The 23,348-nt window shown below is 42.8% G+C and overlaps 2 protein-coding genes across 2 annotated transcripts; both read left to right on the top strand.

Moving 5' to 3' along the window:
* On the top strand, window positions 1–11,189 carry ARL6IP1 (ARL6 interacting reticulophagy regulator 1). The gene is made up of 6 exons (XM_079794059.1): window positions 1–123; window positions 2,167–2,300; window positions 2,757–2,876; window positions 7,381–7,498; window positions 9,046–9,130; window positions 9,533–11,189. The coding sequence occupies exons 1-6, from the start codon at window positions 88–90 to the stop codon at window positions 9,649–9,651; spliced, it is 612 nt and encodes a 203-aa protein (XP_079650185.1). The 5' UTR covers window positions 1–87; the 3' UTR covers window positions 9,652–11,189.
* A 5,032-nt stretch (window positions 11,190–16,221) lies between these two features.
* Window positions 16,222–22,316, top strand: RPS15A (ribosomal protein S15a). The gene is made up of 5 exons (XM_079788587.1): window positions 16,222–16,270; window positions 17,277–17,414; window positions 17,965–18,044; window positions 21,213–21,298; window positions 22,183–22,316. The coding sequence occupies exons 2-5, from the start codon at window positions 17,282–17,284 to the stop codon at window positions 22,274–22,276; spliced, it is 393 nt and encodes a 130-aa protein (XP_079644713.1). The 5' UTR covers window positions 16,222–16,270; window positions 17,277–17,281; the 3' UTR covers window positions 22,277–22,316.
* Window positions 22,317–23,348: the final 1,032 nt, after the last annotated feature.

The following is a 23,348-nucleotide window of genomic DNA, read 5'->3' as shown; positions in this document are numbered from 1 at the left end:
CGCGCCGGGGTCGCCGAGCGGATCTTGGACGGACGGAGGCAGGTTCGGAGGTTGCCTTGGGCTCGCTGAAGCGGCACCTTGGAGACGATGGCCGAGGGAGATAATCGCAGCACCAACTTGCTGGTGAGTGCCGGCGTTCGTCACAAGGGGAACAGGCGGAGCTTCGGTACTTCGGTGGGCTCGACCCGGCGGTGCTGCGGCCTCGTGTTTATAACCCGCGGCGGCCCGGCCCTCTCCGGGGTTCCTGGCGCTGGCGACAACGGCTGCTCCTCGGGCTTCGAGGGTAGCTTCTGCGTGCCGACCCCTAACATCCCCTGGGGAAGGGGAGAGGAGGGCGCGCCATCAGTCATCGCGAATACGGGTTGAGGAAGAAGGGGGAAAAGGGGGGTTGTGGCAAGCCTGGGGTGTAGCCTCAGGCAGAGGGCCGCCAGGGGCCTGTCGAGAGCTTTTGGGGCCTAGGACCCAATTGTATCGGATCTCTCCGCTCTGATCCTAACCAGGATGCCCCTTGGTTCTTTTCCCCCATGCTTGGGCAATGGGTGGAGGGTCAAAGGGCTGTTGCTGAAATTTTGTTAGAGCTGGTAGAGCTGAAAACGGCAGAGAGGCAGCGAGTTCACCGTAGAGAAGTTGGTGGGAGTGGGGGTCCAGCTGGAAGGACAATGGGAGGGGAGGTCCAGGCGTTGGTCTGGAATTTGTAAGTCTGGGGGTCGCAGACGATTTCAGAATAAAGCAGGGCTCCGAAGGAACTGGAGTGAGGTTGTATCAGAGGCGGACGAATGTAACCTCACTATGGGTTTCACGGCATACTCTAGTCAAAAACGAGAGAAACCGGTGCATTTTCTCCGTTTCCTTTCCCCAGGGAAAGGCAGGCCACACCACAACCACAGTGACTAGAAGGAGCAAATAATTTAATGTTTGGCTTTTGATTTTCCAATAGCCCAGGTGCTGTAGTAAAGGATTAAGAGACTTTGCAGGGTAGTTTGTGTTTCAATAGCCCAGGTGCTGTAAGGGATTAAGAGACTTTGCAGGGTAGTTTGTGTGTGCATTGGTTTTTAGAAATGCATGACCACACACACACACCCTCTACCTACCTACCTACTACCTACCTACCTCTATAGTTAGCCCCTGCCAGGTTCCTTTTAAGAGGATTGATCAAAGCGCAGAGTTGCCCGAGTTCGCACCGCTATTGAAATGACAGGTCCTGGACTGGAGCTCAGATACTCTTTCCAGCAGAGCAGTGTAACTTCAAGGACAAAACGTTTTGTCACACCACATTAGCTCATCCTAGAAGTCGACTTGTCAGATTTTCAGTGACATTTGAAGTCTAACCAAAATGTCCTCATAAGTTTAAGAAGCGCTGTAGAAGATATATACATTTATAATTAGGTAAAAGTAGTTTTCCTTATTTGTGCAAATGATGTCAACACCTAAATTATTTCATTGCACAAAGAGCTATTTGAGAATTTTATTGAGTGCTGTTCAGGGAAAGGCTGTTATCCTAATGGACTTGGAAGTTGGGGTTTAAATCAATGAAATGACAAAACAGCAAATCAATTCTAACCACCGGAAATAATCGAATATGAAGATCTAATTTTATACTGTGGGTACTGTGCTTGGTAGTGCATGACTTTGGGAAAGTTGGTTAATCATTCTTTAATGTAAAATGGGTCTTAATTATCTCTACCTTATGTGAAGAGTAGCCCAGTTCTTAGATTTGGAAAGTGACCATTAAGTTTTTTTTCCTCTCTCCACTGATTTTTTTTTTTTAAATATATTTTATTGATTTTTTTACAGAGAGGAAGAGAGAGGGATAGAGAGTTAGAAACATCGATGAGAGAGAAACATCGATCAGCTGCCTCTTGCACACCCCCTACTGGGGATGTGCCCGCAACCAAAATACATGCCCTTGACCGGAATCGAACCTGGGACCCTTGAGTCCCCAGGCCGACGTTCTATCCACTGAGCCAAACCGGTTTCGGCTCTCCACTGATTTTTGTCATTGACACCAAAATTGTAGTTTTTTAAGAAACTAATTTGTTTAAAATAGTGATTTGGTTTACAGCTGTTTTATATATTTAATGTCTTGGAAGAGTTTAATTCTCTAGGATTAATTCTCAGAAATGTTGAGAGTAGTAAATGATGGCTTTAAATATTGGTCGTGTATAGGCTGCAGAGACTGCAAGTCTGGAAGAGCAGCTGCAAGGATGGGGAGAGGTGATGCTGATGGCTGATAAAGTCCTCCGATGGGAAAGAGCCTGGTTTCCACCTGCCATCATGGGTGTGGTTTCCTTGGTGTTTCTGTAAGTGAGCTATTCAGTTACTTACGATTGTGTTTGTTATTAATAAGGAATCGGGTAATACACAGCTTCCATTATGGAAGTGTCTTTGTAATGCCTAATCTGTAGAGAATGCCTTTTCTTAGAGCAGTTTGCTCAGTGTTTAGAATTTGTAGTACTTTATGACCTCAGTAACATAATGCAGTTGAATAAATCAGTGACTCAAACTGTTTGGCCTTAGAACCCTTTACACTCCTACAAAGTATAGAAGACCACAGAGGGCCTTATTCTCTTGGAATTTACAGTGCAGCTATAATGCCATCATGTCATGAAGCTTCCAGAAAACCACTTGTGAGAAAATTAGAATGAAAAGGGCAAATAACATCTGTGCGAACCAGAGGAATAAGTGAATAAACATCTTCACTTAGGAAAAGTGACTATGTTTTTCTAACCTTTATTAATTTTTTTTTTTTTAAACAGGAATATCTATTATCTAGATCCATCTGTTCTATCCGGTGTTTCCTGTTTTGTTATGTTTTTGTGCTTGGCTGACTACCTTGTTCCTATCCTGGCGCCTAGAATTTTTGGCTCCAATAAATGGTAGGTGACATGATAATTTGGCATTCTAATTTCTGAGAAATTACCCTGTTGGCTGTGATTAGTATTCTGTAACTAATCACAGAGAAGTGTCTAACCATCAGATACCTAGGGGTTAGACTTATTGGTTTTATATGAAGAGTTTTTTTTAGCTCATTCATATATAAATCATTAATTTCCAGTACTTATATAGCTCCACTAGAAGCCTGGTGCATGAAATTTGTGCATGGGTAGGGTCCCTAGGCCTGGCTGGCGATCAGGGCTGATCTGTGGGGCAACCAGCTGGGTGGTCGGGAGCCCCAGCTCGCACCTGCCTTGGCTGGCCTGGCACGGCTCCCCACCACTGCAGCTGGTTGGGGCCTGTGGGCTGGGGCAGCTCCTGCGTTGATCGTATGCCCCTGGTGGTCAGTGTGCGTCATAGTGACCGGTCGTTCCTCCGGTCATTCTGCTGTTCAGTCAATTTGCATATTAGGTTTTAGATAGATAGAAAGATAGGTCTTTTGTGGTCTGACATTTATTTTGACTTTTTAAAAGACCTTTTATTGAAGTGAGAGGGGGCTTTTTTAGGTAAATATTTTACTTAAAATATTTTATCAAGGATTGTAGAACTAATGAGCTTTCCATAAAAGTAGTATCTTTACATTTTATATTTGTTTCCATTGACATTTAAGATAGTATATTAATTTCACAAGTTATTTTTGAATGAATACAAAAACAGTAACTGGTAGATTTTTGTCCATTCATTTAGCAACTATTGAATGTCTACTTTTATGTTAGGCACTGTTCTGGGTGCTATGAAATATTTTGATTTTTAAGATTGGTCTTGTGTTTAAGGTTGAGATGTTGAGGCAGTGCAGTGGTAGTTAGCTTAATGCCTAGCAATTATTTCAGAGTAGGTTCAAGTTGTATATACAAGTGGGTTGTTAATTTCATTTATACCATTCTTTGAATTAGTCACTTACTGAGTTCCCAAGATATATATAGTTAAGTGGCTAGGGATCATATTAAAGAATTTCAACATCTCTCTGTAATGTTCAGTTCTCACTTTTTTTTAATACATTTTTATTGATTTCAGAGAGGAAGGGAGAGGGAGAGAGAGAAACATTAATGATGAGAAAATCATCGATTGCCCTTGACCGGAATCAAACCTGGGACCCTTCAGTCCACAGGTCGATGCTCCATCCACTGAGCCAACCAGCGAGGGCCAATTCTCACTTTTGACCACAATAATGAGCAAAACTAGACATTGGAATATATTTTTTCCTCCTAGCTGCTATTCTCCCTCAGTTGTTTATTTTAATTTGATTAGTAGTCTACTTGTGCCTTTAGGTTTTTGTTCCCCAGGTAATAGCAAATTATTAAATAATTCGTAAAAGGAAAAATTTTAAATGTAAGTCCTTGGGTCTTTGAGAAAAAATTCACACATTTTTGAAGAAGTTTGCTTAAGTTATGGAATAATTATGTTTATTTAAAGATGTTTTCCCATAGCAGAATGGATGAATATTAGGAAGTGTCCTTTGAATTGAATTGTTTTTCACATTCAGTAGTGAATTATGCTGCTATGTTTTGGGCAAGTTTGTAACAATGCTGTACAAAATTTTAACAAGTGAAATCAGCTTCTGACCTTGACTTTATCAGCCAGATGGCATTTTAATCTGCTAATTCATAATTCCGGGAGAAAAGTTTTCAGAAATAAACACTGAGTTTCATGGTAAATCAGTTCGTGGCTCTGTCTTATCAACAGAGCAGTTTTATTGTTTGGTCTTAATGGGGAAGGAAGAACACTGTTGCATGACCACAATCCAGCCTTGACCATGGGCAACATATAAGGTCGAAATTGTTTACAAGAAGTTCCAGGGCTCAGCAGAAATCCTCCTACTGTATCTCTTACTGCAGTTTCACAGGGATGAGAACTAGAGGAGAGAAGATAATAATACATACCCCAGCTTAGGGCCTGCTTTTTTGTTTTTAATCCTCACCTGAGGATATTTTCTGTTGCTTTTTAGAGAGCATGAAGTGGGGGAGGAAAAGAGGGAGAGGAAGAGAGAGAGACTGAGAGACAGACACACGTGAGTGATACACATCAACTGATTGTCTCCTGCATGTGCCCCTAATAGAGCCAGGGATTGAACCTGCAATCAAGATACATACTCTTGACCAGGAAATTGAACCCAAGACCCTTTGATGTTCTAACCACTGACCCACACCAGCCAGGGCAGGTCTGCTTTTTAATAGCAGCCATTGTATCTGTATAATAAAGATAGTACAATGGCAATTTTTTGTTTTGTTTTTGTTAATCCTCACTTGAGGATATTTTTCCATTGATTTTTAGAGAGAGTAGAAGGGAGAGGGAGAGACAAAGAGAGAAACATTGATATGAGTGAGAGAGACATTGCTTGGTTGCCTCCCACACAAGCCCTGACCAGGGATTGAGCCTACAGCCAAGGTCCATGCCCTTGACCAGAATTGAACCCAGGACCCTTCAGTCCTTGGGCTGACACTCTATTCACTGAGCCAAACCTGGCAATTTTACATAATAAATAAAAAAGGGCTTTCTTGGAGGATCTTTTTGTATTTTTACTGCTGTTTTGTTTATGATTATATTATCCCCCAGTGGGACTAAACTTATATTTGAGTTGTGTGTTGCTGCCTTGGCATCAAATGTATGAAGCCAAGTTGAAGTATTATGCTGTGAATTCTGGTAGTTATTATCTCACTGAAAAGAGCTCAAATACAGTTGTTTGGTAGAAACTTCACATCTTCCTCAAAACAGTGGGACTCTGGTGGGCTACAACCTAGGATTCACTAGGATCTGGAAAATAATAAAGAATAGAGAAATTAATTTGCACTATAGGCTGTGATTTCTGCACAGCCTATAGTAGTTTGAGTCTTTGTCATTAACCAAATGTGGCTTTAGAACCGTAGAGTACCATTACTTTGTACATGCACATGTACAAGTATCCTGTCTAATAAAAGAGTAATATGCAAATTAACCGTCACTCCGCTACACCCACAAGCCATGCCCACCAGCCAGTCAGGAGCAAATATGCAAATAAACCCAACCAAGATGGCTACAGCCACAGAGAGCAGGAGGGAGGCTTGGGTTTCCCCAGCAATGGAGGAAGCCAAGCTTTCCGCCTGCTTTTGCCGGCCTAGGCCTCCGCTCAAGGCTACAAAGTTTCAATGATAGAAGATACATACCGTATTTTCTGGCGTATAAGACGACTTTTTAACCCAGGAAAATCTTCTATACGCCCAGTCATCTTATACGCCGGAAAATACGGTAAATACAAACAAATGGCGGCAGCCACGAGCTGGAAAGAGCAGGAGGCTAGGGTTGCCACCGGCAATGGAGGAAGCCAAGCTTTCCGCACACCCTGGCTGGCCCAGGCATCTGCTTAAGGCTACAAAGTTTCAATTATAGAAGATACATAAACCCCAATAGAAATGGCTGCCGCCACAAAGTGAGCAGGAGGCTTGGCTCCGCTCCAGGCTACAAAGTTTCAATTGTAGAAGATAAATAAACCCCAGATACCAGGGCCTCCGCTTGGGTCACCAGGGGGCGTGGCCGGCCTGCAAAACACCACAGGCCCCTCGCCCAGGCCGCCCCACGCCCCAAGCGGACCCCCACCCTGATCTGGGACATCCTTCAGTGCAAACCAGCCAGCCCCCACCCGTGCACCAGGCCCCTATCCTATCTAATAAAAGAGTAATATGCAGATTGACCACCACGCCAACACACAAGATGGCTGCCACAAGATGACCAGCAGGGGAGGGCAGTTGGGAGGGACCAGGCCTGCAAGGGAGGGCAGTTGGGGGCAATCAAGCCTGCAGGGGAGGGCAGTTAGGGGTGACCAAGCCGGCAGAGGAGGGAAGTTAGGGGCAAACAGGCCTGCAGGGAAGGACAGTTGGAAGGGACCCATGCCTGCAGGGGAGAGCAGTTGGTGGGGACCAGGCCTGCAGGGGAGGGCAGTTAGGGGTGACCAGGCCTGCAGGGGAGGGCAGTTAGGGGCAAACAGGCTGGCAGGGGGGCAGTTAGGCATCACTCAGGCTGGCAGGGGAGTGGTTAGGGGGTGATCAGGCTGGCAGGCAGAAGCAGTTAGGGGCAATCAGGAAGGCAGGCAGGTGAGCAGTTGGGAGCCAGCATTCCTGGATTGTGAGAGGGATCCCAGATTGGAGAGGGTGCAGGCTGGGCTGAGGGACACCACACCACACACACACACACACCCCGCACGAATTTCATGCACTGGGCCTCTAGTGTTTATATAAAAACTTATTCCTGTGCTCTCAGAGGTGGGTTTTTTTTTTTTTTAATTGTCTAAAGTTTTACATATGTCTCCTCAGAGGTGTTTTAATGGTACAAAGACTTCACCTTTATTAGTAATGATGAATCGTTGTTTTCTATTTAGATTTTCTTTAGAAGATAGCTTTTTAAATATGAGAGGATGGTGTATTTCTGTTTACTGTAGAGCTATACTTATAGTGAAGGGGGAAATTCTTTTTCTAGGACCACTGAGCAGCAGCAAAGATTCCATGAAATTTGCAGCAATCTAGTAAAAACTCGTCGCAGAACTGTGGGCTGGTGGAAACGCCTCTTTACACTAAAGGAAGAAAAACCGAAAATGGTACTTTTTTTGTTTTGACTTATTCAAGTAAAGCAAAATTTTAAGGTTGAGTCAGTTTTTACTTCAATGTAATATAATGATAGCCTTTTTGTTTGAATAATTATAGTTTGATATTTATCATCTATTGCTTTAATTTCTTTTGAGTGTATTCATTAATGCATATCTGTATTAGACTGAGTCACTAGAAGTTAAAATTACATTTTACATTTAATTTGTATTCTAGTAGAGTGAAATCTTTCTTTTTTCATACTGAAATAAAGTAAGAGACATATACTTAGAAAGCATTTATTTTCTATTTTTAAAATTTATTTATTGGCCCTGGCCAGTTTGGCTTAGTGGATAGTGTCGGCCTGTGGACCGAAGTGTCTCAATTCCAGTTGAAGGCACATACCCAGGTTGTGGGCTTGATCCCCAGTAGGGGGCATGTGGTGGGTGGCTGATCAATGATTCTCATCATTGATGCTTCTATCTCTCCTGTTCCCTTCCTCGCTGAAATCAATAAAAATATATTTTTTAAAAAAAAAAAAAAGCCCTAGTTGATTTGGCTCAGTGGATAGAGCATCAGCCGGCGGACTGAAAGGTCCCGGGTTCAATTCCAGTCAAGGGCACATGCCCGGGTTGCTGCCTCGATCCCCAGTAGGGAGCGTGCAAGAGGCAGCCAATCAATTATTTATGCATTCATTGGTTGACTCTTGTATGTGCTCTGACAGGGGATTGAACCCACAATCTTGGACATGACACTAACCAACTGAGTACCTAGCCAGGGCTAGCATTTGTTTTCTTTTTTCTTTTTTTAAGTATATTTTATTGATTTTTTTTACAGAGAGGAAGGGAGAGAGATAGAGAGTTAGAAACATCGATGAGAGAGAGACATCGATCAGCTGCCTCCTGCACACCCCCTACTGGGGATGTGCCCACAACCAAGGTACATGCCCTTGACCGGAATCAAACCTGGGACCTTTCAGTCCGCAGGCTGACGCTCTATCCACTGAGCCAAACCGGTTTCGGCGCATTTGTTTTCTTAATTCAGCTTCATATAAGGTTACTATGTGAAGTTATTAGTTGTAAAAGTTGTATCATTTACATTCTAAACTATTTAATTTAAATATAGAATTACATTAGTTCTATGATGGATCCAAATTCTATAAAGCCAGATCTAATGGAGTTTTCTGTTTGTCTGTGTGTGTGGGGGGGGAGTTACTATGTTTTTATTGATATCAGAGAGGAAGGGAGAGAGAGATAGAAACATAAATGATGAGAGAGAATCATTGATCGGCTGCTTCCTGCACGCCCGTCCTGCACTGGGGATCGAGCCCGCAACCCAGACATGCCCTGACTGGGAGTCAAACCATGATCTCCTGGTTCCTAGGTCGATGCTCAACCACTGAGCCATGCCAGCCAGGCTCTATGGTTTTATATACTATATATAGATACCAACCATTTTTAAAGAAAAGTGGTAATAAAAACTGAATCATTCCCCAACCTTTAAAACGACTTTATTAGTCTGTTTCTAGGAGTTGATACATTCTTATTATTTTCATTATTAGTACTTCATGACCATGATTGTTTCTCTTGCTGCGGTTGCTTGGGTGGGACAGCAGGTCCACAACCTTCTTCTCACCTACCTGATCGGTAAGTCTCTGAGGACACAGGCGCATTCTGGGCAATGAAGTCTAACGAACTTAAACGTGTGTGCTCACCAAGTTTAAGGCACTCATCAAGGAACTGTGGCAGTCTAGAAAGATGTCTAAAACCCAGGTCATTGTTTGTAGGAAGTTTTGGTCTTGCAGGAAGTTAAGACAAAGAACATAATGACCAGGTAGAAAGAAATGTACAGGAGGTAAAAATGAGCAGTGTGTGTCATCTGAGGTTGGGAGTTTCTGGGATATTAATATCAACAGAAGTAATGGATTTCATATTGCTTCTTCCCAGTAGAATGCCTAATAGTCCGGGAAACTGCCTTCTCTAGAATGTGTTAACATTTAGGAAGTGAATTACTGCCTCCTTAACTTTGTTTGTTTGTTTATTTTTAAGTGACTTTCTTACTGTTGCTTCCTGGACTAAACCAACATGGAATCATTTCGAAGTACATTGGAATGGCCAAAAGGGAGATGAACAAGCTCCTTAAGCAAAAAGAAAAGAAAAATGAGTAACGCATCTTCTTTATTCAGTGTGATTAATGGAGTATACATTGTGCGTGGGAACAGTTTCTGTTACCTGGATACTAAAGTGTTACAGAAGTAGCTCTTTGCTCTCACGCCTTCTGCCCTTAGTTACTAGAAATTCAGACTTGCCACACAAGGCTTTATACAGTGTCTTCATGTCAAGTGTATCTGGGTGCATTCTCATCAGTTGGCCTTATATGGACAACTCATGAATACAACTTGTTTTGATTTTTCTCACGCAGGGTTAATTGATTTCTTACTTATAGGCAGCTTCCTTTAAAATAATACAGTGATGAATTTCAATCTTTAGTACAGTTAACAAATGACTTTGGATAATTGTTCAAGTTGATCTTTGCTTTAGCTAGATACAAGGTATAGTGGCCTGTGGCTATAGGAAACTGGTTGTACCGTCTCCTTCCCAGTCTGCTTAAAAAAAATGTCCAGCTTCAAGAATATAGAGACCAAGTTTACCACTTCAATGAAGAGACCAGTTCTGTTTCTATACCATGGAGAAGCATCCTCATGAAATAAAATGAAACTAATACATGCTCTAGTTTGTGTTGGTTTCTCCCTTGTGCAAAACTGAGCAACTGATCCTCTGAAATGGGGAACCTGACAGTTTAAGAGCTCTTGTCCCGTTGCACTTAGCTTTCAAGTTAGTAGGTCCTAAAGGCTTTTTAATAGCAGGCTTCCAAAAGCTTGAATTTAGGATTTTTAGCATACTTTCAGTTTCAGATTTTCAGCTGTCTAAAACTAAAGTACATAAGAGATGAAGACTCGTGCCTATGACTTTTACTCTTAAGACCAGCTAATAAAGGGCAAAAGTCTTCTTTCTGTGTTTCATCAGGATTCAGTAGAAAATAATTTTCTCCCACTCATTTTTCAGTTCTCATTTTATGGTAATGTTGGCTGCTTGGTCCTTATAGATTTGGTCTAGAAGGTGGTAACTATGCTGGCAGCTGACTTTTTTTCCTAGATATTTCTCTAAAGATTATAAGGGCTGTTGGTGAGAGCAAACTTGTGTAGATGATAGATGGCCTTAGGTCTATAACGATGTTCTAACTCTTAGAAAGCGTTTTAGAATCATTTTCCCTCTCAGTAGCTAGATGTTTAGAGTAGTTGAAATCTGTGGAATGAACCTTTTAAGGGCCGAAAATGTGACATATTTGGGAACAATTCTTTAACTCTGATTAACTAGCTGTAATATAGTTCTGTGAATTTATTGCACTGATGCTGTAAAACCTGGATCTTGTGGTATATCTGTCCCTAAATAAGTGTTGTTTTCTCCCCTACAATATTGCTGTCAACAGTGGCACCCATGTAGCATATGTTTGAGTTTTTTGTTTCATATGAAAACTACAAGCTACCTTAATTTACATGTGTTTCCTCATTGTAAATAAGCCTGTCTTATCTGGATTTTTTTTGTGTGTATACATGTTCTACCAACTACTTTTGTGATTTTAATTCTGTATTACTTCTTCTACTTTGTTTTGTGAAAAGGGGAAAAATAAAAGCTGGTATCCCTTTTTGTGTCCTGTTTCTTTCTACCTTAGCCAGTACAATATTTACATGAGTGGATTTATGGATCTGATTAATGAACTACCCTTGCGTGATCAATACATGCCTATAAGGTACTCTTTAAGAACAAAATAAAAGGTTTAAATTTATTCATTCAGCAAACATCCAGGCAAAATGCTAGATGCAAAAGGAAATGAATAAGTGATAACCAAAGGTGATGTGTGAGAAGGCCAACCTGGGAGAACAGGCAGGGAACCAATGCAGGCTGAAGGGAGAGTGCCTGCCATGGGCACCTCTGTACCCCAGGGTACATGAGTTGCTCAGTAAGTAAGTGGTGGGTGACTTACCTGTACTTGAAACTTTTTTTTTTTTTTTAGAGCTCAAATTGAATGTTTTATCATTGGACCTCACTGTCTACTTAGAGTATCCTGGGAACAGATTCAATCAAATTCTGAGGCCTACATCCACCCCGCAAAAAAAAAAAAAAGAAGTATGGATCCTTCTTTGGAACCTCTTGGGGATTTGATGTAAATTCCAAACAGGGAAGTCTCAACACAAAATCACCATAGGTGGTTGCCTGATACTTGGAAATGCTGTTTTTATACCATGCAGCTGTGATTACATCTCAGGCTGGCCAGTCACATTGGCTGGCTTCCTTCCCACGCCAGTCTGGCTACGCTTGTGGCAGTTCTGACCACAGCAAAAGTCCTGTTTTGACACTTGCCTTGGCGTTACCTCCAGTGGTGGTCCTATCATCCCAGATTCACAAAATGTCGAGAGGAGGCTATTTGGAGATAATTGTGCTAAAAAGAGTAAAGCTTTGGTAGTTTTTAGGACAGGTGCTTTAATGCCAGTTCATCTTCCACACAATTGCCATTTATTTAGCCTCACCTGAGGATATGTCTATTGACCTGAGAGAGAGGAAGGAAGAGAGAAATACCGGTGTGAGAGAAACATTGATTGGTTGCCTTCCATATACGCCCCGAGTGAGGATTGAACCTGCAACCTAGGTATGTGCTCTGACCAGAAAAGGAACCTGCAACCTTTTGGTGTATGGGATAACTCCAACCAACTGAGCTACCCAGTCAGGTCTAGTTGTCATTTAACAATCAGATCATGATTAATCCTATTTGAAGCCTTCAGCAGGATTCAGTTTGCCTACAGCATAAATCACAAACTTGTAGTTTATACCTGGCCCTCTGCTCCAATTCTACTCCTCTACCCTACTTCCCAATTCCAACCCAGCCATTCGGAGATTTCTGTTCATCCTTATCCCATGCCCTCCTAGTTCTTGGAGCTGTTGTAAAGCTAGGATATCTGCTGCCTAGTCACCCTAACATTTTAGGGTCAGGTAGACCTAGATCCAAACCCACTTTTTTTCTTTTCTTTGACTTTTAAAACTAAAAAAAATTAAGATTGAGTCAACTTAAGATTGAACTTCGTTTTCTCATTTGTGAAATGGGGGTAATAGTATAGATCTCATAAGGGCAGTATATGACCCCATTTATTTTGTGGATTCAATAAATTAATCTACAGGAAGCACTTAGTGGCAGTCACGAATTAGAAGTTGTTAGACTTCATGACACATCAAATTGCACTTCCTCTGTGAAAGCTTTAGCAACATCCCAGGCCACCTCTGCATTTCCACAGCACTTCATATTGGCAAACTACATGGCACATTGTCTGGTATTGTGTTATTATTTAGACTTCTGTCTCTCTTAAGGCAGGAACATATTTTTGTCCCCTCACTATCTGGTACATGATATTCTGATACTTGTTAAGTTAATGGATGAATGAATTAAGTGTATAAAGAGATAGTGGATGTTGCTATTTTTCTATTTATGATAAAGCTCTTAAAGTAAAGTGAATTTATTCACTTCAATCCCCGATACTGCTAAGGCTCTCAAGGTGAATTCCACATTTTTAGCAAACAAAGCCTGTAAGTGCAGGGGAACCAGTTCTTCAAGGAAATGTTCATTTAAAAAGCAAATGGTCCTTTTGTAATATATATTTAACCAGAGAATTCTATATCCCTGAGATCTCCAAATTGGGAGCTTTGCTTTCCTGCAGCTCACTTAGGATTTGAGAAGTGGGGGTGTGTTAGAGGCTTCATAATAATGAATGTTAATGTTGATGTGCACTCTCTCTGCCAGATTTTGTATTAATTTCTTTAATGGATTATTTCTTTTTTTGTTGTTGTTAATCCTTGCCTGAGGATATTTTCCATTGATTTTTGGTGAGAGTGGAAAAGATGGGGCAAGCAAACATCGATGTGAGAGAGACACATCAATTGGTTGCCTTCCACACACACTCCGACCAGGGCCTGGGATCGAGTCTGCAACCAAGGTACATGCTCTTGACCAGAATCAAACCCTCGCCCTAGCTGGTCTGGCTCAGTGGATAGAGCGTCGGCCTGGGGACTAAAGGGTACTGGGTTTGATTCTGGTCAAGGGCACAGGCTCGAACCCCAATAGGAGGCGTGCAAGAGGCAGCCAATCAATGATTCTTTCTCATCATTGATATTTGTCTTTCTCTACTTCTCTCTTCCTCTCTGAAATCAATAAAAATATATTTAAAAAAAAACACAAAAAACAAAACCTCAACCCTTCAGTCCAAGGACCAATGCTTTATCCACTGAGCCAAGCTGGCTAGGGCTGGATTATTTCATTTATCCTAACAGCAACTTCAAGTGATTGGTAGTATCATTCCCATTTTACAGATGGGGAAACTGATTAGCCTATTCATTTATTCAGTGCATACACACACACACACACACACACACACACACACACACACACACAGTGAGTGGCCAGATTATTATGATCTCTGAACGTATAATAATCTGGCCACTGAGTGTATATATAGATATATTGAGGCCCGGAGCATGAATTCGTGCATGGGTGGGGTCCGGCCAGCCTGGCCAGGGGGGAGGGGACCTGGGCGGTTGGCTGGTCAAACTCCTGGTTGAGGGGACAATTTGCATATTAGCCTTTTATTATATAGGATATACACTGAGTGGCCAGATTATTATGCGTTCAGAGATCATAATAATCTGGCCACTCAGTGTATATATATACACACACACACATTCCGGGATGAAGCCAGGGCTGCAAGGGTCGAGGCAAGCCACCACAGTTGTGAGGGCCGAGCCCCTTGCACGAATTTCCTGCATGGGGCCTCTAGTATATATATCTCCTGGGCCTATGATGTGCCAGATAGCTTCCAAGTTATGAGTACAGTGGTGAACAAAACTGGTTAGGTCCCTGCTTGCTTGGAACTTAATGGGGACAGAAAATAAATACACCAATGTTTCAGGTGGTAACTGCTATAAAGAAAAATTAAGCAGGTTTGGGGGACAGCTAGGAGGAGGCTGTATGTGTGTGTGACCTGGCTAACTGGGCAGAAATGTTCAAATTAGAAGGAAAAGCAAATGCAAAGGCCCTGAGGTAGGGTATGCTTGGACTGTGTGAGGAAAAGCCAGACAGGGAAGAATGATGGGGACTGAGGTCTGGTGCACGGTTCAAGGAGGCATGTGTGCATTTCAGGGAGGTAAGGAATTTGTATTTGATGGAGCCCTTGGAAAGTGAATGATCTGACTGATGTCCGTTTTGAAAATGTCTTACTGACTGCCATAAGACAAGGATGGTGGGGGGTGGGGGAAGGGTGGAAGCAGTTAGATGAGGAACTCTAGGGAGCAGCTGAGGTAGAATTCACTCCCGGTGGTAAGACATCTGGGCTTCACGCAGTAGTTACAACTCCCTGCTCTTTCGGTTGCCAAAATATGCTGAGCATCTACTATGTGACAGATGCAACAAATGTGAGCCCTTTGTCACCATTATCTCATCTGACTTACCCTCACAATAACTTTTTTAAAAATATTTTTTTTTATTGATTTCAGAGAGGAAGGGAAAGGGAGAGAGAGAGATTGAAACATCAGTGATGAGAGAGAATCATTGATGGGCTGCCTTCTGCATGCCCCCCTACTGGGGATGAAGCACACAACCCGGGCATGTGCCCTGACCAGGAATCAAACCTGGGACCCTTCAGTCCTCAGGCCGATGCTCTATCCACTGAGCCAAACCGGCTAGGGATCCTCATAATAACTTTTAAGAGGCAGGTATTACCGAAACTGGTTTGGCTCAGTGGATAGAGCGTCAGTCTGTGGACTGAAAGGTTCCAGGTTCAATTCCGGTCAAGGGCATGTACCTTGGTTGGGGGCACATCCCCAGTAGGGGGTGTGCAGGAGGCAGCAGATCGATGTTTCTAACTCTCTATCCCTCTCCCTTCCTCTCTGTAAAAAATTGATAACATATTTTTTTTAAAAAAAGAGGCAGGTATTATTATTATCCTCAGTTTATATCTGGGGAGAGTTCAGAGAGGATAAGAGATATACAAACTGGTTCTTGTCCCAGTGCAGACGGGCAGATAAAAGCCACTGGCTCCGAATCCTGTGTTTATTTAGAAACATTTGTGACTTTCTTCCAAAATTTTCCCCAGAACTCGCAAGAAACGCCTGGAGCCCTAGTAAATAATTTCTAAGATTTAGGGAGAGTCAAAAAGGAACAACCGATTACAAAAAATATTTTTGACTGCTTTGCAAATGTAATGTATACACACGTCTCAAACAACAAAACAAACTTGTATAGGGAGAAAATCAAGTCTTCCATCCCAGTTCCTAATGCCCCTTCCCAGAGGTAATAACCGATTTCTGTGTGTCTTTCCAGAGACACTATAAATACGCAATATTAAAATTTATTCTAAATGGTGAAGTTATTGCAATAAAAATTAGCAAATATCTAGGCCCTTGTTGTCAGTTTTTTTTATTTTACAGATTAAGTGCTAGAAGGGAATGGGACCTCCGACTAATGCCTTACCTCTCTATCCTCTACCCATGGCCTCGCCTGGTAAGGTCGATTCTATCTACTCTCTATTGCCCATGCCTGAGGAGGCTCCGCCCTTTACCCCTCCTTCCACAGTCTTTCCCCGCCGCCCCCGGGTGGTGCTTTGAAAATCTCGCGAGATCCTGCCCTCTTCCCATAACTCCGTGCGCTCGCCCCTCCCGTTCTCTTTCCGCCATCGGTCTGTGCCGGTGAGTATCTCTGTCTGGTCAATCCAGCGTCATCCGTCGGCTATCGGCGCCATCCTGCAGTCTGAGACTCGACTTCTGTGATCTTCGAGGATGCTGGGCCGTGTCTGGGCCGGGGATAATGGCCTTGAGGAGCCTGGGCAGGCGTAGGGGAGAGTCGTGCTCGGTGTCCCATGCTCAGTACCCGGGAGCTGCCTTATAGGGCCCAGGCCGCAGCGCTGGCGGGAACCGGAGAGGTGGTAGTTCCGGCTCGGTCGGCGGTGCCAGGATCTCCCCGAAGTGGCTGAGGCGGCGGGAAGGGTTGGGCACGGGGACTGTCGAGGGCCGTGCATTGCTGCGGTCGCGCTGGGAGCTAGTGAGGCTGAGGACTCGGCAGGAAATACTGCCGGGGTGGCAGTTTGCTGGGAACTAACCTGGAGCTTCAGTGCTTGAGCGTTTCCCCTCCATCACTTTGTTGAGCTTTAGGAAGCAGGTTGGATCCCTACCAACCTGCTTGGCGCTTGAAGCTTGATTTGGATTCCATCCTAACTTTCCGAAACTTTATTAAAGTATCTAGCAGTTTGTGCCCGTGGGGTAGAGTCCCCTCTTGTGCACTGTTTGCCACTGTGGTACACTTGCTGTTGACACAATGTTATATGGCACAAAGACGGACGTTTTCTCTTTAATAGATATGGGTGTTAGGTGGAAAGTAGTATATATATATATATTTTTTTTGTATAATAGGAAAAGACTGACATTGGGTTAGTGGGATTAAAGGACAATGTTAGTACAGGGGCTGCTGGATTTCAGAAGTCAGGAAAACGTCGGTGACTCTCGCTCCCGTGCGGAATAACTGACGGACCAGGTCTGATATTTTCGTTCAGGTAGCTGACATTCCGCTGGGGAACAATCCTGCTTAGAAATAGGATAACTTCGTCATGACAGAGGCAGAGAAAAGGATGTGAAGTGACTGGGTGCCTGTTGATGTTAGCAGTGCCGGTAAAACTCTTGTTTTGTCTTCCCTGAACAGCCACAATGGTGCGCATGAACGTCCTGGCTGATGCTCTGAAGAGTATCAACAATGCCGAAAAGAGAGGCAAACGCCAGGTTCTCATTAGGCCGTGCTCCAAAGTCATCGTCCGGTTTCTGACTGTGATGATGAAGCATGGTGAGTTGCTGTGTTTTGTGTACCTGGGAACTGTTGGCAATGGACTTGGGCTGTGTCTGGAATAGTCTGGGAAGAGGGTGCTGTTGAAGAAGCACTGAGGATGTTAGGACTGTCGAAAGGAGAGGTGAAGTGTGTGACTTGCTCTGCTGGGTGTTTGGGAGTTTAAATGGCCCTTCACCTGCGATGTGGCATTGAGAGGGCCCCTGAGCTCATCCAAGAGCTCCTTGGGATGGAAAGGATGGTTGCATGTCTTGGGCACAAAGTTGCCTTTGGAAGTGGGAAGGTCTGAAGGGGCAAGGGGAAGTAATCCACTTGGAAGAATTGTAGGCTGGGTTTTGGGTGCTGCCCCCTGAATTTTAAATATTACTTAGGCTGTAAAGATTAGTTCTGATACAGAGCCATTCTCTTTCCCTAAACTTCTTAAAGAAATGGTAACTGAGATGAGGGAAAAGAATCTAGTAGGCACACAGGAGGAATATTAGTAGAGTGTAAATATTTAGGTCTCGCAAATTGATATCTGGCATTTAATACAGTCCGTTATGTTCTGTAGGTTACATTGGCGAATTTGAAATTATTGATGACCACAGAGCTGGGAAAATAGTTGTGAACCTCACAGGCAGGTTGAACAAGGTAAGAATTTTAGTATTTTCCACCTTTAAGAATGATCTAACATGGTGTTGATGTCTTGTAATTGCCCTTGTGAAACTGAATAGTTGGTGGTGTGCTTGTTTTACCTAGTTAGTTGAAGACTATTACTTTAGGAATTGATTAAATTTTATATCACATTTTACTTCCATTTGTTCTCCAGGATTGCACTTGCTGTAGAATTGTTGACCTAGGGTGTGAGGAGTGTGGGCTGTCTAAAGGGAGATATGGGAGGGTTGGGGTGAAACTGGTGGTACTGGTATTTGAACGTTGGATGTTACCGTGCCTGCCTCACAGGCTTGAACTTGGGTGGCCAAGGCCACTAATGCTGTCACTGTCACTGTCACTGTAAACAACTTTTGTGCCTTCCTCTCATGGTGATTGTGTTGGGTTTTTTAAACAGAATGTGGCTCTCTCAATATTACTACTTCTCTATTTGCTGTATGTGTCTCTGAGGTCTCTGTTCCCTTTCAATTTGAGTTGTCAGCATAACCTAGTAGATCTATTTGATTTATTTGGTTTGTGGTTTAACTGATTGCAGGTACTTTGGGAGCAGGTGTCTGTAAGCTAGTCAGGGTCCCTGAGCTGCTACCCTGCTTTGTGTTCATGTTTGTAGCTTTCAGATTTGCAGGGAGTCTGAACTCCTGTAGTACAGCATACATTAGGGCAGCGGGCCCAAAAATTGAATCCTGGTTAGAGGAAGAGGTCAGATTGATTGGTAAGGTTATTTCCTTATCCAAATTTCTTTTACAAAGTTGTTCCCTGTAGAGTGAACTTGCTTCATGTGTGGGTAGATACTTAGTGTTAGATGAAAACTTCTGGATATGAAGCCTTTATGAGAGATTTGAAGAGTTGTCCAGAGTAACTAAGTATGTCTTGTTTGATTCTAGTTGTAATCATTAGACCACAACCCCAAAGTAAGATTCAGATTCACTCTTTGTTCTTGAAGTAGGTATGTCAGTGTTTTTCCTATTTTTTAGGAGTTAGGAAGCTGGGATCTGAGCTCTGTTAAGGTCTCAGTTACTTAGTAACCAGTGGGAGACAGTTTTATAGCATATCTTAAAACTGTCCTGCAGAAGATTGTGTTTCTATAAAATTAAAAAAACAAAAATCTCTTTACGTTGGAGAAATGCTGCGTACCAAGTTCTTGAACATTTCACTGTATATAATAGTTTGAGAAGTAAGTTTGAACAGAGCACTTCCCCAGTGGAACTCATTTGTGGCATTCTTGTTCTGTGGTATACTAATTTGACAAATTCTAGCTAAAAGATAGTTGAAATCCGGGTCCTGCCACTTTGCTGTCTGGCTGAGCAAAACCAATATCAGTTTCTCAAGATTCATCTGGTTAGGGAAGGGTGTGCTGGTAGTTTAATTCCACTAGCTGAATAAAAAACCTGGGTGCTGTGGAGTGGAGGCTCAGAAAGGTCTTCCACTGTAGGTTGCTTGGAAAACTGATTTTCTCTCTTACTGTATTTTTTCCATCCAGTGTGGGATTGCCCTTGGCAATCCAGTGACGTCATAGCTGGTAGGATGTGAAAGGAGTACTTGAGCAGGTTTCCTAGCATAGGCCTGAGAGGCCCGTTGTCCGTTTCTGTGGGCTCAAATCACTACCCAGGGAAGTGGAATTCCTCCAAAACTTAATAAGCTCTTCTAACCTCATAATCTCCTTTGGTTTACTGTTAAGTATCTTAGAATTCTTTAATGGTTGTCTTGTGTGGGTGTGCACACAACTGTCTACCTGTTTTCTTAGTCCTCTGGAGTTTACGCTTTGATGATACTAATTCTCACATTGTTTCTTGTGTATAAGTAGTGGGAGCCTGCCTGCATTGATATTTTTAGGTGTTCTGGTGATTTATAGAGCAGGGGGTCAATATTGGGCTCTTATTAAAGAGATTTTTTTCTCCAGCTTGCATTTTTCTAAACCCAGCTGATTTAGTCAGAGATCTTGTATGAGCCCACGGGCAAACTCATGTAGCTTGTTAGTGGAGGTTTGAACATACATTGTGTTTTAGGATTTGTATGTGATTGCGTGAAATACTGTGCTTTGGCTCTTGGAGAGCTTGTACTGGTAGGACAGTTGATGTCTCAGTAGCAAACGTATCTGGGATAGCATTAAGAACTTTGCTCTTTCTGCTTCCCATACGTTTTGTCAGATTAGTTTGGAAAAGTTTGCCTGGGGTTGTAGGATAGTGTGCCTCAGAAATGTTCAGTGGTACTTTATTGGTGTGGAGCAGTGAGTGTTCTTAGATTTTAGGATAGTGCCTGTGGAGTTTTTCTTAAAAATTCTAATATTTTGCCCTAGCTGGTTTTGCTCAGTGGATAGAGCATCGGCCTGTGGATTGAAAGGTCCCAGGTTCGATTCTGGTCAAGGGCACATGCCTGGATTGTGGGCTCGACCCCTGGTAGGGGGCATGCAAGAGGCAGCCGATCAATGGTTCTTTGTCATCATTGATGTTTCTATCTCTTTCCCTCTCCCTTCCTCTCTGAAATCAGTAAAAATATACATATAAAAGAAATACTAATGTTTTGCATGTTTAGTATATCGATGAAGGTTTTGAGATCCTACATATTCATGCCTTACTATGAAAAAAAAGTTTAGACTTTTGTTGTTGTTCTGCGACAGCCTTCCAGCCTGTGGGGGAATGGTGCACACTGGTAACCTAACTGCCATGTGTGTTGCCTTGTGTTCTTTTTTTTTTTTTAATATATTTTTATTGATTTCAGAGAGAGGAAGGGAGAAGATACAGATAGAAACATCAATGATGAGAGAGAATCATTGATCAGCTGCCCCCCTGCACGCCCCCTACTGGGGATCGAGCCGGCAACCTGGGCATGTGCCCTTCACTGGAATCGAACCTGGGACCCTTCAGTCTTCAGGCCGACACTCTATCCACTGAGCCAAACCAGCTAGGGCGCCTTGTGTTCTTTTATTGACTTTCTCAATACTTGGTTTTTTCTCCCTGGGCTGGCATAGTCATAATTCTGTATATTTTTCAAGTGGCATTTATATCAAATATTGTACAGAATAGTTACCCATTAAATTTTGAGTTGATTGGTTTACATGACTGTTAAGCAATTATAAATACTGTTTTGGGTTACCGTTTTTCTATTATTGGTGAAGTATGAACAGTGTTTTGTGTTATGTTTTTACAGTGTGGAGTAATCAGCCCCAGATTTGATGTGCAACTCAAAGATCTAGAAAAATGGCAGAACAACTTGCTTCCGTCCCGTCAGTTTGGGTGAGTCAATTTTTCTCAGTTGAAATAAGACTAAGGATTGCTGTGATAAAATTTGATGAGCTGAATTTTGTTGTTGTTGTTGTTGTTGCAGCAGTAGAAATTGTCTACATTCCCAACCACCTTGACTCAAGGACTTGGCTCATGTGTAGCTACATTACACGTGTTAGGGCTAGGATTCAGATTCTGAGAGGCATGTGAGAGCTGAGGCTGAGAGACAGCAGATTTGTGTCCCCATTAATGTCTGCTCTTTTCGTTTATGTTTGATGTGATCCCCTCCTATGGCCGAATTACTAAGTGGCGGAAACAAGTCCATCAAGTTTATAGCAATACTTAGATGCTTTAAACTCCATGTCTCCTTACCTGAGAGCAGAAAGTGACATTTTGAAAATAAGGAATGCAGTCTTTGCTTTCAATTAAGCTTAGTAGCATTGTTTCTCAGTGTTTGTTCAGGGCAGAGCTGTGTGGCTGAGGTCTCTGAGTCTTTTATTATTTTTAATATTTTTATTGATTTCAGAGAGAAAGGAGGGGGGGGAGAGCTAGAAACATCAGTGATGAGAGAGAATCATTGATCGATTGCCTCCTGCATGCCCCACTCTGGGGATCAAACCTACAACCTGGGCATGTGCCCTAACCGAGAAACGAACCGTGACCTGGTTCATAGATCGATGCTCAACCAATAAGCCTTGCCGGCCGGGCCGGATCTGAGTCTTGTTTCCAGAAGCATTCCTGTGCATGGCCAGCTTGTGGAGGCAGTGTTAGTTTCTGTGTCTGTTACAGGAAGATGTCTTAAGCACTGATGAATGGTGGTGCCTTCTGTACCAGAAATTGGCTTTATGTTGAACTTTTTAGGAAAAACTCACCATTTTTTTTTTAACTCTCCATAGTTTCATTGTACTGACAACCTCAGCGGGCATCATGGACCATGAAGAAGCAAGACGAAAACACACAGGAGGGAAAATCCTGGGATTCTTTTTCTAGGGATGTAATACATATGTGGAAATAAAATGCCTCAAAGGACTCTGGTGCTTCACTCAGTCGTTTTGAACTTGACAGCAGTGGCAGGAGCTCCTGCGGCGGTGTGCAGCCTTTGTGTTATTTGGTGAATGCTGTTTCCCTGAAGTGACCAAGAAAGTCTTGTGATAACTCACCCATCACGCTCATGCTCAGCAGAGGATGGTGTCTGGCCCTGGATGGTTGCATCTGGGTTGGGGTCCAGGCAGCAAAGCTGTTCCTTTCTGGAGTCTTATGTCAACCCTGGAAGGATGGTGCCTTTCCTGTTTTTAGCTTGACAGTAGTGCTCATTTCAGGCACTGTTTTAACTGCCCTGAAAATACATGGTTGGTTAACTATGTAAGCGGTTAATAAGGAAGCAGGCAGGAAGACAGCTAGAGCCCACAGCTCGCTGAGTAAGACCCATCTCAAAGTAAATTTGGATGGCATGTCAGTAGCATTTGCACAATGTGTTCGTAAAATGGTATTTTAACTAGTTTTACTGTAAACCTGTCACAACTGTATTCCTGGAGTTGAGTGAATGAGTTTGCTGGACCACTTTACCTGGGAAATGCTTATAAAGAGGGCAGGCTGTCTTCTGTGAAATAGATGAGGGCTCCACTCCCCTTTTATAACATTTTGTGTTCAGAATGTTAAAATTTTAATATGGAATACGAAGTGAGTGGAATTTTACTCTTTGTAATAAGTCTTTGAAATCATGTATATTGTACATTTATTTACACTTAAAGCACACTTTAATTGGGATGAGCCACTTTTAATTAACCACATGTGGCTGGTAGTTCCATTTTGGACAGCCTGGATTAGCCTCAATATTTTGGTAGTCCTGTGGGTCTGGCCAAGGAGAAATCTAGATACTGTGCACCTAGCCAGCTGTGTTTGCCTGGCATGGGAGTGAAATGGGTGGGACAGCTCAGCCTTATAAAACAGGATAGCAGCTACTTTTCCTTAATTGCCTTCTACTCAAGGAGCCAAAGTAGAGCAATGGCTGCCACATTGCAGGCTTGGTTACAAAATATCCAGTAGTCCTAATAGGACGTGA

The sequence above is a fragment of the Cnephaeus nilssonii genome, assembly GCF_951640355.1.
Source record: "Cnephaeus nilssonii genome assembly, chromosome: 2".
In the NCBI taxonomy this organism is placed as follows: Eukaryota; Metazoa; Chordata; class Mammalia; order Chiroptera; family Vespertilionidae; genus Cnephaeus; species Cnephaeus nilssonii.
This window is presented reverse-complemented; position numbering and strand designations above follow the sequence as displayed.

What these genes read in the sequence shown, in the direction of transcription:
- RPS15A (XM_079788587.1), top strand. Translation starts at nt 17,282, where the DNA reads ATGGTGCGCATGAACGTCCTGGCTGATGCTCTGAAGAGTATCAACAAT. An exon ending in GACTGTGATGATGAAGCATG is followed by an intron (nt 17,415 to 17,964) that starts GTGAGTTGCTGT and finishes TATGTTCTGTAG; the next exon opens with GTTACATTGGCGAATTTGAA. An exon ending in CTTCCGTCCCGTCAGTTTGG is followed by an intron (nt 21,299 to 22,182) that starts GTGAGTCAATTT and finishes AACTCTCCATAG; the next exon opens with TTTCATTGTACTGACAACCT.
- ARL6IP1 (XM_079794059.1), top strand. Translation starts at nt 88, where the DNA reads ATGGCCGAGGGAGATAATCGCAGCACCAACTTGCTG. An exon ending in ATCGCAGCACCAACTTGCTG is followed by an intron (nt 124 to 2,166) that starts GTGAGTGCCGGC and finishes GGTCGTGTATAG; the next exon opens with GCTGCAGAGACTGCAAGTCT. An exon ending in ATTTTTGGCTCCAATAAATG is followed by an intron (nt 2,877 to 7,380) that starts GTAGGTGACATG and finishes TTCTTTTTCTAG; the next exon opens with GACCACTGAGCAGCAGCAAA.